General features: G+C 41.1%; 1 protein-coding gene across 4 annotated transcripts in view; it reads right to left on the reverse strand.

Annotated features, from left to right (window-relative positions):
* Positions 1–14,717, reverse strand: part of TFDP2 (transcription factor Dp-2) — a 56,970-nt gene extending 42,253 nt beyond the window's left edge. For 3 of the 4 annotated variants that reach the window (XM_032119747.1, XM_032119746.1, XM_032119745.1), the window contains exons 1-2: positions 14,552–14,717; positions 2,949–3,042 (exon numbers count right to left, since the gene is read on the reverse strand). In XM_032119747.1, coding sequence (XP_031975638.1) covers positions 2,949–2,990 — 42 coding nt within the window. In that variant the 5' untranslated portion in view covers positions 2,991–3,042; positions 14,552–14,717. Of the gene's footprint in view, positions 1–2,948; positions 3,043–14,551 lie in introns of those variants that run through there. The other variant, XM_032119749.1, reaches the window with a different exon arrangement.
* Between the last annotated feature and the right edge of the window lie 805 nt (positions 14,718–15,522).

A 15,522-nucleotide genomic window follows, 5' to 3' on the forward strand; every position in this document is an offset into this window, starting at 1 on the left:
CTTCTCTACTGCTCGGCTGGGCAAATCTCTGTGACCAACCTCAGCAGTTAAACTTTCTTCCATGCTGACATGTGAAAGGAGAACTATTGCAGCCATTTAACTGCCCTGACCTATGGCAAGACAGCCACCCTTTGAGAAGCAGTGACAAATAACTTCACAATCAAAACTAACAGTCTCATTCAAAAAATCTGCTTAAGTCATGTTAATTATTTTTTTGAGTACTGAAACTAAAAATTTGTTTGGGTAAACTAAACTAAAAATAAGTTTACGATGAGAATTTGCTCATTTTTTTCTCCATTTGTTAGTACTGTTTTGGTGTCTTCTTACCTGAAGGACAGATGGGAAAGGAGATACAAAACAGGCAAGAAAAACACATTTTATCATATAAGCAAAGAATGAAATAACCCAACTCGACAGGGTGATTTGAATTACATCTGGGTACAATGTATATGGTAAGCACATGAACACCTCTTTCCCAAGAGAATATGTAACTTTTATTCAACATTTTATTATTCATAGCTTCTTTGGTTGGATTAGTTTTCTAAAGAAGGTCAAATTACCCATAAACAATATTCCACAAGCAGATACCAGAAAGGGTCCTGCATTTAAAGAAAATGAGCAGTGAGCCCAGCCTGGATAATTTTCCTACCACACACTCAAAAAGTCAGGAAGGAAAAACAGCGATGGGGAACGTTATTCCTCTTGCATACACATTCAATCTACATCCTGGCACTGTGCTTGGAGCACAAGCTTCCTTGGGCAGAAGGTTGTTCAACACAGCTTCTTGCAAGATGAAAAGCCTTTTTTTTCAGCCATAGCTGCACGTGCCTGTGATGCAGCAGGAGCACAGACGTGCCCAGCTGAGGGGCAGTGATTTCAGAACGCAGACATGGCAGCTTCCTGCTGTGCACATTTGACAGAAGATATGTGCCCTTCAAGAGTTTCCTGGAAGATGCCCAAATTCCAGTAGTTTAAAGTTTTCTTTACTTGATCCTTCAACATATAGGAAAAAAGATGGAAATACTCTCACAAGAAAAGCTGTCTCCCTCAACTCACTCTGCAGATCACTAAACCATTTCTGACACTGTAAAACACTAACCTTACATTGAAACAGGTTTTGACCTGCAGAAACCCCCAGATATATACAGAAACTAAACCCTGCAACTCTGCAAATTCAGAAGCATTATGGCCTTCTAACAGCATCAGGAAACACCAGGGCTGACACTATTGCCCTGAGTGTGCAATTCTCCGTTACCAAGGTTGGGAAAACCCAAAGAAGTGCTACCAATAAGGACAGAAACCATATGACCCCCACATGAACAGGTAAACATGAAAACTGAGTCCTACATTCATCTGCACCACAGTAGCTGATTTTTATTACAATAAACCCATACTTATTAGGTATCTGACTAGGTTTGCATGAGTTTGATATGCAAAATTTCAAAGCACGCATACCAATAAAATATTTCTTCTCTAAAGTAACCACAGCATTGAAGTAAACAACAAAATCATATTTCTATATTCAGCACAAGAGTAGGTTACCCAGACTGAATCTCACAACTGTCCTCAGAGATTTTCAAAACCCAAAGCCCTGATGGAGCTCTGAACAAAGCACCAAGCAACTGGGTTCCAGTGTCAAAGAGCTTTGCACAAAGCACCAGAGTAGATGGCCTCCTGAAATCCCTTCCAACCCATGCCACTCTATGACTATTACACAACACTTCAGGGATTTTACTGGGATTGGTATTTATCCTTTGACTGCATCGAACAAAAGGTCAAAGCCACAAATGACCTGGATTTGTGCAGCTGTCCCGCATACATCAGTAGAATTGCTTATTTGTACTAGAGTTGAATATGACCTATGAAATAATAAGCAAAGGGCTTTGAATATACACATCAATTTATTTTGTGTCTTGGTAAGCTTGAATCAAAAAGTGAGATATAAGACACCTCGAAGCCTGGAACTACACACCAAATGAAGCTATTAATAAAGCAAACAGAAATTTCCAACACTCGAGAATTAATTTAACCAAACTATGTCCTTGGCAGCAATCTAACCCAGTATGCACAAAACCTTTTGCAGCTACTGAACAGAGCACCATCCTAGGCTACCTGCACTTCTACTGTGGGGCACTCCTTTGGTGGTGTTGGTTCCTAAACCTGCTCAGATTTAACTAGACTGCAGGATGCCCTGTCAAAGGCAGTCAAAAGGCAAATTGCCCAGGGCCCAAAGTCATACTCAATTCACTGATCACCAGGCTTAATCAGAACTGTTCTCTATACAAACTGTCTACCTCAGGAAGCACAGCTAATTAGGCAAAAAATTAAGGTCAGGATGTTAAGACATTTCATAAGCTTCCTCAGAACACAGGATAGAGGAGTCAAATACAGAGCCCTGAGACACCTCTACAGGATGGTTAATGAGCAAGCAAAGAAACAAGAAGGCCTTCAGTCTTCTAGATACCAGGAGTGTACCAACATTAGCAAAGTAATATGCAGTCTTTCTATTCTTTCTTGAGATTTGAGACTCAGACTCAGTAGAAGGATTTTACACAGGTGCAAAGGTGAGAAGGTTAAACAAGATGAGCAGCTTTCAGCTAAGTTTGGAGCAATGTGAGAGGAATCACAGACTCACAGAATATCTCAAGTTGGAAGGGACCTGGAAGGATCAATACGAAAACAGCATAAAGCATTGCCTCAGTTATCGACCTGACCCACAACTGAGTAAACTCCACATGTTTAAAAAGCTTCTAATCAGTCTAAGTTTATCAAAATATTACAAAAGATGATGAGGTATACATTTGTGGTATACAAAAATCACACAAGATTTTTTAATTTGAAGGTCTTTGTGTTTGATTTCTTGTATTTGTCCATAAAATTCTGGAAGTCAGAAGTGACAGGCAGAATGCCAATATGAAAAGTAACACATGTTGAAGAGTTATACTTACATTTTTTGCCGTCATGTCAGGCAGTATTGCTTTATACTTCATAAAGCCATAAGATATCCCTTTTCATCTTCACAGAATCTTTAAAATGAACATCCTGTAAGAAAGTTAATGAAATATCTTATTTGAAAGCCAAGCTTTTGATAAAATAATTACCACAATATTCATGTTTTGCAGATACTAAAAATATACATTGCTTGGAACAGGCAGAGATGAAATCCTATATATAAAGGCCCAACTTACATCAAGGCCTAGCTACATTATTGTGCTAGTAAACCATGTTATATCATTACTAAAGTTTTGTAATTAAAACCATGCAATCTTTTGCATCTAATGCAGATTGGCTTTAAAAATTGAAGTGAATTACTTCTCTCCACTGTCTCTTTAGCCACCAACAACAGAGAAAGCTTTTAATGAACTGTATACATACAGAAAACATTCAGAATTTTTAGGAAACGCACAAGAAAAAAACAATTCAGCTCTACCTCATCTTTTAAATATTTTCATGCTTTTAAATTAAACTTGTGTAGTTAGAATTATAATATTAGAATTCCAGGAAAAGACAAAAATTTTGGTATACGAAAAAATACTTTAAAGTGACTTATTTTTTAAATGAAAGCTTCCACAAGTCTAACAGAAAACAGAAGAAAATTTACAAATCAACACAGTCAGCACAAACCATTTTAAAGATAGAATTTACTTGACAAAATGTTTAAGTACTGTGAAAGTACTTTCTAAGTACTACTAGCAGTTAAAAAATGGACTACAAAAGACATTTGAATTGCATTTGGATGAATAAGAGAGAGAGAACTGCTCACACTTTCAAGTGTGGAAATAAATTCAGTAAAATTAGGAAAACACATCAGCTACTTATCAAATAAGACTCATGACCATTTACAGCAGAACTCACCAGCTACAAAAGCAGGGTGCAATTCATGACATTTCCTCTGTATTTTAACCTATGTGAAGTTTGAGAATGGCCAATGTCTTCATGTCTTCAGGAAAGTGCCAGGGATTGTTTCAGTAGTGTGTGTAACTAATGAGGAACTCTACCATCACATCCCATCACTGCTTTAGTAGTTTTGGACAACCCAGGGGAATTTTAAATTCTAGGCTGTTTCTATACATTTCTTGGTTTATTCTGATATCATATCAATTAAACTGTTAGAGGAAAACCATTTTATTCAACTTAGAGGTGTCCTCCACTTCCTGTTGACTGAGTTGTACTTACCTTCCTTAGTGCCTCCCTTTATTGCCATATTAAGCCATAATTAAGCAGTTACTCCAGCATGTGAACACCACACAATTCTACTAAGACATTCTCCTGTGAAAACTTGTACATTTTAGTTTCACCACAAAACATCCAAGAAAATAATAAGAATTTTTCTCTGGCTTCAGAGAAGATACTACTAAGAGGTATCTAATCCCATCCTGGGGAAAGGGGCTACTGGATCTGGTAGTAATCTTGAAACCTGAAGTCATAACAGCTACAGAGGTCATGGCAAAGAGCAAATACTGAATCCTTGCAATGCATCTGAAAATTAGGATCTTTGTGCCTGTTCTTTTTCCACGTTTCTCACCCTTCCAGATGAACTCTCCAAATACATCATCTGGAGCTCTGGCCAAAATTGATATTGTAGTCTGACCTCCCTCTCTTTCTTTAAGAGGCTTTACAAGTAATTTACTGAAATAAAATGTAGTTAAGAACACATTTGCTAAGCAGTTTTAACTCATTTACACATAAGCAAACTAGGTTCATCTTTGACAAGTTATTTGCTGTCAAGCTTAGTGATCCAGAAGGTATTGTCCATAAACTATTACAGTCTTTTGCCACAATGTTCTTCAGCCAGTATGAACAGTTGGTATTCTTCCAGCTTTATGAACACATTTTGTCAAGCCCGAGAAGCCAGACTTTGTGACCCCACCATCTGCCATGACCTCTTGTCAGGTTCAGACAAAAGAACTGACACAGATGGCCTCAAAATGGAGATTCTCTTCATCCCCAATTGCTGCATGTGCTTGCACCACACAAATAGAAAAAGATAAAACTCAACCTTTTTTGTTCTTTAGCTGGTTTCTACTGAAATGAAGCTGCATAAAGACAGGTTCAGATCCCAGAGCACATGAGACACGAAGACTGCTGTATTTGAACTACCTTTGTCCCTTCACAAGCTAAGCCTTGGTTTATAACCCACTCCCATAATTTTGCCTTTTGGTCACATATTATACAGTACAAGGAGCCAACCAAACTGTCTCACTTTGTAAACTCTGAGTTGCAGCTTCTTCTAGAACATATTTCCTAATCACTTATGCCACTGACATTAAAAAGACAGTTTGAGCATTAAATTTACAAAAGCCCAGGTAATCAAGCTCTAGCTACAGCAAAACAGTCCAGGAGTTTTATTTGTACCTATTCTCGCTACAAGTTAAAAGCCAGATCTATTCTAAAGTTTTGTTGATACTGAAGCTGAATTCCAGTGCAACAAACAGTGCAAAACAGGAAACAGTTACCTGCAGAATAACATTACATTCCTTCTTATGTTCATTTTCTATTGTCCAAAGTTTTTTTTTTAAATCACCCCTCTAAGACAACATAACAGTCTGTTCTCTGCTTTACCAAACTTATCCTGGTTTTTCTTCTAAATTTTTTTTAGTACTTAAAATCACACCTTCACATAGATCAACACCATGCAAAGATCCTCCTCAGTGCCAGAGGCCAGTTCCCAACAGAAAGTGTCATTTATTTAAGTATTACATCAGTACTAAACATCTACAAATGAAGACAACTAGTGGAACAATTACCTAAATTGTTATGATGCAAAGTCTTTATGGAATGCATGAAAAAAAAAAAAAAAAAAAGATATTTTAGTATACTAGAATGATTTTCATCATCACTAAGGAGTGCTTTTTTTTCATTTACTTGGTAAACAGTATTGCAAAGTGAAAATTATTCCAGGTAACTGGGTCAGCTAAGAGGAAAGTGTGATCAGTTTCAAGACATAGAAACCTGTATAACACCAGCCTTTTCACAAGAAAGTAATTTATACTCTTCATACCCCTCTCCATAGTACTAAATTTCAAGCTATGGTATTACAAGACTGATTTCAGAAGACAGCAGTAACAAAAAAGACTCCTTATTAATCTGTACAGGCTCAGTTTTAAACCACTAATTTATGCACAGCATCTACATGGCTTAGACCACCTGTTACACATATGCTCCTTCAGTGTGTCTCAGTTTTCAGACCAGTAAAATTTCAAAATTATGAAGTATTTATCAGAAATCCACCTGTTCCCAGGAAGTGTTTCTCCATCTTGTTCCTAAAACCATTTCAATATCTAACTCCTTTTAGAATAAAATGAGATTAAAAAAAAACAATTTTAGTGAAAATACCTGTATGTACTAGTCAGAATAATTTCCCGGTATCCCACAAAACAGAAATACAACTTTCTTATCAAATTTCTGACATTTAAATTACAGATTTTGCATCCCTCTGAGCAGATTCCATTGATTTGTCAACTTTTTTTCTGAGTCTTCTTCAGATGATTTAGTCCTAGTTTTATCCTTTATGTACGTAGACAAGAAATTAACTTAGCCTGTACACTCCAGAGACAGGAATATGATATAACATCCAGCTTGTCACTCAATGAAGCTCTTCAAAAAAGCCAACCAAGGTGTTTATTCAACAAGTCACACACACAGGATGGAAAATACATCACCACCTTCAGCTATCACACAGTAATTTTTATTTTGAAAATAACGTTAGAAAGTAGCTCTAAGGAAGCATTTGAAAGGAACTCCCACCATGATGTGTATGATGAAGGTCTGGCAGGTATAACAACTTATTTTTCCAGCTTTCACTGTGAGCAATTGTATGCCTTCAAAAAAGTCCTAGTAGATAACAGACAAGGTGATTAGAGAGACTGAACAAAGGAAATCTAAGTGACTTGATCACTGAATGATATTATGAGTTTTTAACAAAATAAAATAATTTGAGAAGAGTAGTCAGTTTAAAACTGTCATTGTTTAATCACCTTAACTTGACTTAAAAGGCTGCAGCCTATGAAACCAAAGCACAGAAGTTCTCCCAACTGTATGACACAAAAAGGAAACGAGGATGACTGCTTTGAACTGAGATGCAAACGAAAGATAAAACCACGTGAACCTAATTTGAAAGTGAACATCTCATCTGGTAGTTATGATTGAGCAAAATGCCAGTGTATCATCAGAAAAAATTAACTGACACCTCCTGGCAAAAGCAGTTACTATGACTCAAGTTTACACAGTACAAAAAACCAGGAAAAACAGATGAGGCCTTTGTGCAAGTTCAATGAGTATAAACTGTAGCACTTCATCTCCGTAAGGGAGAATCACCAACCTGTGTGGTTTGCTAAAAGCATGTCAGGAAAAATGTCCCCTTAAGGACTTCATGTAGCAAATACTGAGGCAACAAGTGGCTTGGATCCCATTCAGTACTCTCGGACTCAATCCCAAATGCTACATCCCCATTACTCCCACTGTTTGCTGTATTTACTCTCACTGTTGTACTTATTATATGACTATCAATGTACATATTATATGACTATACCTGTTGTACATATATATATGTACATATGTACATATATAGCAAAAGCACTATTGATGGAGGCTACTGAATATCCTGAATCCCAGGGATGAAGACAGGTCTGAATGAGAAGAACACATGACAAGGGCAGAAAATCCAAAGCTGGATCCAAACTCTCTCCTAGCTGAAAGTCCTCAAAATCTCCATTCACTTAACTGCACTGCTGACCCTCAAGTTCTGCTGCTTGTCCAGTCCTGACAGTGCTGAGACCCCAGTTCCAGCAACCTGGAACTGGATACTCCTTCCCTCAAGGGGCTCAGTTTCTTAGGCATGTTCTTAGACACGCTCAATGCCAGTACCAGCACTAAAATACACGTCTAAGAATAGGAGCAGCACTCATGGCTTATTTCAAAATCAGTGAGGTGAAGTATGTCTCTTATTGTCCAAATAAGGAGAACTTTACATTAAATGTGGAATAATTCCCAAGCACTTGAACCTTTGCAGGCTCTTTTAATTCCCCAAACCAGCTTACTGTCATTCAAGATAAAGTACGTAGGGCCTGACATCAGAACAGCGGGTAACATTCATGCAGCACTTACAGCGTGATCAAAATGTCTTTTTGAGTTTTATAGACAACTTTCATCACTACCAAGATTAATTTAGAATTAACAGAAATTTAGCTGCAGGTTTTTTCAAGCAGACAATCTATTCTATAAGCTCATTTTTTGTTCTCTCACTAGGCTCCTGGCCCATAGCTGACTACTATACAGGGCACAACCTTGGGAGTCTGCTGCCGCCGTGGAAAGAGGCAGGCACAACTTCCTTTCAGAGGAAACAGCACACTGTATTTTCACAAACACATTTTTGCCTTAAGAAATTTCATTTTCACAATGGATTGACATTTGAAAAAAATATAGTGATCTATGTGATGACTGCAAAATACCTTGGTAAGATGGTTTCTGTGCATTGCCAATAATACACTGGCTCCTCTTTCAATTAAGCTCAACTGAAAAAAGCATCTTTTTGACCACTGAGACTTCACACCAGCTTCTTGCTACCACCAGCTCATACACTGCATGGCACATCAGAGAATGCTCTAGATATTAATCTGGTTTTGTAAGTTTTAATTTTGATATTTTATAATTTCCAGAATTATCACTGCATTGACAATATACGGAAAAGTTTAACTACACTGCTGAGATATACTTTTGTCTACACCTCACAGCTGGAAGGATCTCAACATCCAATGAACTGAAAATAATTTTACATTTGCATTTAATTAAAGATCACCAAGTTATAGTGTGACAAAAAACTTGATGATGAAGACTTGGTAGATATTTCTTCAATTTTCCTTATAGTTTGCTAGAAGCTTTGCTCTACTTTAAAGCCATTATTTAACTCTACTCTTGCATGGATTGAAGATTATGACAGTATTCACCAAAGGCTAATGGTTACAAAAAAATTCATACTTCTTTAATTATAATTTGGTACAAAGGCAAAAAGGGATTTTTTTGGTGATTCACAAACTCACAAATACTGATTACAGCACACAATATTACCTGAAGGGCACAATTCCATGAAATATATTGCACTGCTCTGAGATCCCACCCCTGCCAAGACTGCTAAAAGGGATCTTCCACTTTTATCCACTTCTTCCACTCCTTCCCCATGCTGCATGCTCTCAACAGCTCCCATTCCTACCTCATCCCCCCAGCGAGCCAGTTCAGTTCTAATACCGTCAGAATTCCAACAGTGGGGCTGAAAGGGGGTAGAAGAAAGTTTTCCATATGCTGCAACCCACTTGCAGCTCCAGGGGACACCCAGGCCTGTGCACAGGACAGGACTAACCCTCAGATTTGACCCACTGATTGACCAGGTCAGTCTGGTTTCCAGAACCACACCATGATTCCATTTCAGAAAAAAAGCATTTATGATCCCTCAAAATTTACTTATGGATTGAAATGTCACAAGAAGTTGGATATGGTTTGTTTATACGAAGACTACTGCATGCTTTTGAAGAGTTCACTGGGGTGTGTGCATGCTTCAAAACTCCATTAGGAAGAGGATATTTTTGTCTCCAGATCATAGCTTCCTCAATTTCTTATACAGCAAGAAGCAGGATGAATAATTTGCCTTTGACAGAGAGTGGAAGCCTTCTGTTACCAAATCAATACAAAGCTTGAAATTTTATCAGTTGTATATATGAATTTATTGATCTAAAAAAAGTTTGAATGCATTTGCCATTTTAAGTTGAATTTTAAATAAACTGAAGTTTACAATAATTTGATTGCACCTTTAAGAGAACAGAAATATATTTCTCACATTTCTCAAATCTCAAGGTCAAGTTTATAACAAAAGGAAGTTACCTAACTCCTTCTTTCCAAGAAATGGAGAGCCCATGCACACAGAGGTTTCTTATGTCACTCTGAGGACATAAGCTTACTTTCACTTGCAGTTTCTAATCTCATCCATAATTACTGGTCATGTTACCACCATAATTCTTGGATGACCATTAGAGTTCACAAGTGATTTATAGTATGTCAATGCATTGCCATTCACAAGCCTTAATGAGCAACTACTGATACATTGGCTTTAAGATTTTAGTTCCCACAAATGTCATTATAATACCTGCTACCAAGTTGAAGAATTCTTCTATACAACTGGAAGTTCACAGCCTTAAAGACAAGTGTGTACCTGTTGCAACCTGCTAATTTCTTACTGACTTCTTCTTTTTTTTTTCCCCCTGAAATTTGCAATAACAAAACAGTAAATGAAAATGGTCCCTTATTCACACAGAACACATTTGCTAACACCACCCATGGGTAAATGGATTATGAATTCCTATCAAATTACCCTTCCCATACACCCAGCCAGATGTTATAGTCACCTGACAGAGGTTAGTGAGGGACTCAGTTGAAAAGTACTAAAGAGGTTGTAAGCCACAACTGAATCATTTGCTATTCCTACCCAAACCAACACAAATCTGGCAGCAACAGAAACCTGATGAAACAGGAGAAACCTGCCTTGCTAAACAGAGGAGCATGTCCTAGGCTCCACAGGAAAATATAAATTAAGCTGCAAGACCAGAATTACATTCACAAATGGATTTTGGTCTATAGATGTTAACAAAAATTCTGTGTTTTGGATACAGGCATTCCATTCACTGTTAGGAAAGAATCAAGGAATAGAAGTACAGTCTCAGCTACTATCACTGCTTTCTCTGACCACTGTTTGTGTAAAACCTGGTGGTCAGGGCACATCCCACTGACTGAAATAACACAAAACCACGCAAAACAACGTCACCTTTATAAAGTGGCTTATTTCTACAGGTTATGTTAATTAACAGCAGATTTAGAAGTTTTGTGAAAAACCTGGCTGTAAACCAGGAAGATCCCACTGCTGTGACAATTCCGGATAATGCCTTCAAATACACCTCTAAAGGAGCCCCTTCTAGAATTCATGCTTAAGTGATCTGGGAAGCTAACAAAAATCAAGTTGTCTTCTCTTTTAGACATTATCATCAAGTCAGAAAGAATGAAACTCTGCCAACACCTGAATTGCTGCAGTTCACAACCAAGCATACTAACAAAAGCAAACACTCATCTTTTCCCAGCTTGGTTCTAGGCTCCATAGTGACAGCCAATACTGGACGTAAACTGGCTAAAGCATTATTTTGCAACCAAGTCAGTGCTGCAAAAATCTAGAAGTTACTTCAGGTTTCAGTAAAGACAAACATCCTCAAAAATGGCTTCACAGTAGGCCGTGGATTTTGCAAACCATGTTCTGAAAGGCAAAGAGTTTCTTCAACAGTACTAAGTGAATAGCTGGATCAAGAATTATTTCCAAACATCATCCCTTTTCATTTAATTACTGTTCTGTATTTCACTAGAAGTATCATATTCTAAAAATCTGTGCTTTTGTTACAATTCTATTTATGTATATGACAATATATTAACATAGATAATGGTCTTGCAAACTGAACTATTGTAGGCCTGCAGTTTGATTTGCTTAGATTGATTTTTATGCTATAAATATTGAAAAGCATAAAAGTAAAGTTGAACAGTCGGTAACAACCTTTACTGGAAACTATCACTGCACACCGGAAATCAGACCAAGGAGCAAAGGAGTTCCTTTAATGAAACGATGAAAGTAAGATCACTTACTACTGCCTCAAATTCTTGCAAAAGAGTCATAGTCTACAAATCAAATAATAGGGGGGAAAAGAATCCATTTCATTCTAGTACTGGATGTTACAAAACACACACGAAGAATCAATCCAGGAAGCTGTTATAAAACTGTAACTCCCTACCACACGTGCACCTTTTACAATATTTCCTTGCATATCCCTGGGTCCTCAGATCCTGCCACAGGCATTTGTGCTCTCAGCTCCAACATGGTATGTGCACTATCACCACCCCAAGACATCGGGATTGTTTTTCATCTAATACCTAAAGTTTTGTGACAAACCCATCTGATTCCAGTGGTTTCTTGGCTTTATACACAAAAAAATCCACAAGTGTAATTCCTTCCACCAGACCAGACAGGTAATTTTCCCTACTTTAAGATTTACTGTTGATTCATTAGGAGTCATGTACGGTGAATGCAACTGGAAAGCTAGCAGAGAAAGTCTTACATCATTACACCCAAAAAATGAAAAAGCAAACAATTTAAGAAATTATCACCTATTAAAGACAGCCCTAAGAACATTATTTTAAGGTAGCACATTAAAAGAAATGAATTCCAAGAACTGAATTAGACTGGCTATAGCTAGAACTCATTTTGCTCCATAGTAGGATGCAGAAATTTAAATATTACTGTCTACACAGTATGGGCTGCAGCAGCTTCCCTCCCATACCATGCAAGTCACTATTCTTATATTCCCTTTAGAGATTCACACTCAGCTTTCAAAGACGCAGTGACAAGGTCCGCACATCTAAACCAAGTAACATCATAAACCCTTGAAGAGGATGTAAAGCTGGAATTTTGGTCCCTATTTCTTCACTAAACCTATAACATGTTTAGCCAAAGCTACTGAAACATCTTTACTGGGAGGGTGCTCACAACTGTTCAAGAAGTGTGTCCAGATGCACCAGAGGTCTCTACAGTGGTGTCCAACATGGACAAGAGTAGACAGAGATAAAAGAATTCTCCTGTACTACTGACATCCCCTGCAAAACAGCACTGCTGCTGCCCAGCTGGATTGTTTGGCCTAAGCCTTTTACATTGGAGAACTGCTGCCAAGATGCTGTTCTGAAAACTGAACCTGATCACTTTGTAAAGTGAGGCTGCCAGTCAGAACCCTCTGAGCAATAAAGAGCAGTCCTCTCACTGGTGTGTTTTCTGTAAAATTAATTACATTAAGATCCTACAAGTCAAATGGATTCTTTTTGCTATGCTGCAATAGTGATTTTTGTTCAAAGATGAAGTGGTTAAAAGAAAGCCAAATAATTTGACAGTAATATAAGATCACTCTTAAATTCACCCATGAGACAATCTTATTAATATTTAATAATTTTCACTTTTTCCCCTAATATAGAACTAAATCATTTGACCTGTTACTCTGTCCTCTTCTAGAGGCACTAGACACACTTCACGGTAAGAAACTTTTCAAAGTAGAACTTGACCTTTTTTTTTCTCTTGACCACCTCTCCTGCCAAGTCTTGTCTTTTCTATAATGCAAGCTTCTCCTTAGTCTTCCAGGTTTTTTCAAAGTTCTGTATTTAACACCCGACACATTACTTTGAACAGAATTTCCTGAAATTCAGTACTTCACTGCATAAAAACCATCTCTGAGTATACACAACATTGGCATAAATGTGGGCTGTGAAACACAGTTCTGCATTTGCCCGGTAACACTGGTCCTCTCAGTCTTTGTCCCACTTATACAGATCCTTTTTTGTGTATGACAGGATATAATATAATCAAAAGAACTGAAGTTAATTTGGGAAGAGTAAAGAAATCGAGAAAGTTATTAATTTCTCTTTTAACAACATCCATTTTTACCAGCATAACATTATTTTTGAATCAAAGATTGTATCAAGTTGCAATTTGTTACAACACCATACGACCTCCAACATTTTACTATCTTCTCTCAACATAATCAAGCTACATTTGTGATAGTAGTTGGAAAAAAAGTCACTGTGACCAATATTAATGAAGAGTCATAAAAATAATTAAACTGCTTTTAGAATTATGAAAATTGACTAAGAAGTAATTTGTAAAAATTTTTTACCCAGCATGCTATATCATATCAATTAAAACTATTCATTTTCTCTGACAAATCAAGAATTTACAGAGAAAATGAAACCCAAAGTCCTTTCTCCAGAAGAGTACAGCACAAGCTGTGATACACTGCTCGGCATCCCCACTTTACTCAATGAGGGAACACGTTCTCATTTGCGGTTTTCTTCCACATTTCAAGGATGTTTGCTTATTCCATATTTTCCTCCTATTGTTTGTATTCTCAGCTCCAACAAACGATGTTTACACTGGGTTCACCTCTGCCGCTGAGCCCTTTACAGCTGGAATCCCGGGCAGGCCTGTAACTCCCAGGAAGCGGCAGGCAGGGAAGTTTTGTTGTTGTTGTGCCGGACTGACCCTCTCCCGGTAAGACCCGCGGGTCAGAACCGCCCCGACACGAAGTTCAAGCACCACCGAGCAGGGCTGGGAGCTCGGGCGGTGCCTTCCCGCTCCGGGGCCGGGCCACCGCTCGCTCCGCAACCCGCACAGCCCCGGCGCGGCCCAGCCCCGCCGCGCCAGCGCTCCCCACAATGGAGGAGGCGCCCCGGCTGTCACCGTCGCCCGGGCCCGCCCGCAGGTGTCGGGCACCGGCTCCCGCCCGCCCAGGGCGCCCGCCCGGCGTGAGGCACCGAGGAGGACGAGGGGAGAGGGGGACGAGACCGCGCTGCCCGGCGGCACCGGGGAGGGGGCGGCAGGGGCGGCGGGACCGCTCTGCCTGGGGCACAGGGGCCGCTGATCGCTCAAGAAAGGCGCTGCCCTTCCCCCCTCACAGCCCCCCAAACCCGCTCCCAGCTCCCCGCTCACCCGCAGGCCCGGCCACGGACGAAAGGTAAGGCGGGCGGCGGCGCGGGCCGGGCCCAGACAGCGGCGCTTAGGCGACGAGACGGCGACGGTCCCTTGGCAGCCGCCGCGGCAAGGAGCGATCCAGCCGCGCCGCGCCAACGACGCCTCTCGGCCGGGCCGGCGCCGCGCACCCGCCGCTGGCGAGGAGGCCCCGGAGCCAGGACCCCCCGGCGGCCCCCGGTGCGTGGCGGCAGCAGCGCCCGCAGCGCCCCCGGCCCGGCCCGGCCCCGCCGCCCCCCCGCGCCCGCCCCGCGCCGAGCGCTGCCCGGTCCTGCTCCCCCGCACAAGCTTGGCGGCGTCTGCCGGCCGGGAGCACCCATTGGCCGCCGCGCCGCGTGACGTCAGGCGCCCTCCCCGCGCCATTGGCTCGGGCCCGTGTGTGTACACACACCGCACGCCAATCCGCGGGGCCGCAGCCGGGGGGCGGGGCGGAAGGGCGTGGCCGGCCGGGACCAGCGGCCACCGCCTTTCCCTCGCGGCTCGCGCCGGCCGCTGGCAGGGCTTAGGGCCGCGGGTTCGAGCCCCGCGACAGCTCTAGGCGGCCGCACCTGTCCCAGTGGTGCCCAGGTGCTGCCGGGTGGTACGAAGTGTATAAATATACAACTATATAAATATTTATAGGCCTGTATTTACACAAAGCGCACGGCGCCGCGCTGGCTGCCGCCGCCGGCCGTGCCACTTATCTGCGAGGCGCGGGCGGGGCTGCGTGTCGGGATGCAAAGTTCAGTCCCGCCGCGGGCTCAGCGCCGCGGGCGCTGCCGAACGTCCGGCCCCGGCGCAGGAGGCGGCGGCAGAACGAGGCCAGGGCCGCCTCTGCACCTTGCCCGGGCCCAGCTCCGCGTTCCCCCTGCGAACAAAAGCTCCCGGGCCAACAAAGCGGCGGCGCGGCCGGGGAGCAGCGACCGCGCCCTCGCACCTCCGTCCCCGCCCTG

The sequence above is a fragment of the Corvus moneduloides genome, chromosome 10, assembly GCF_009650955.1.
Source record: "Corvus moneduloides isolate bCorMon1 chromosome 10, bCorMon1.pri, whole genome shotgun sequence".
NCBI classification, from domain to species: domain Eukaryota; kingdom Metazoa; phylum Chordata; class Aves; order Passeriformes; family Corvidae; genus Corvus; species Corvus moneduloides.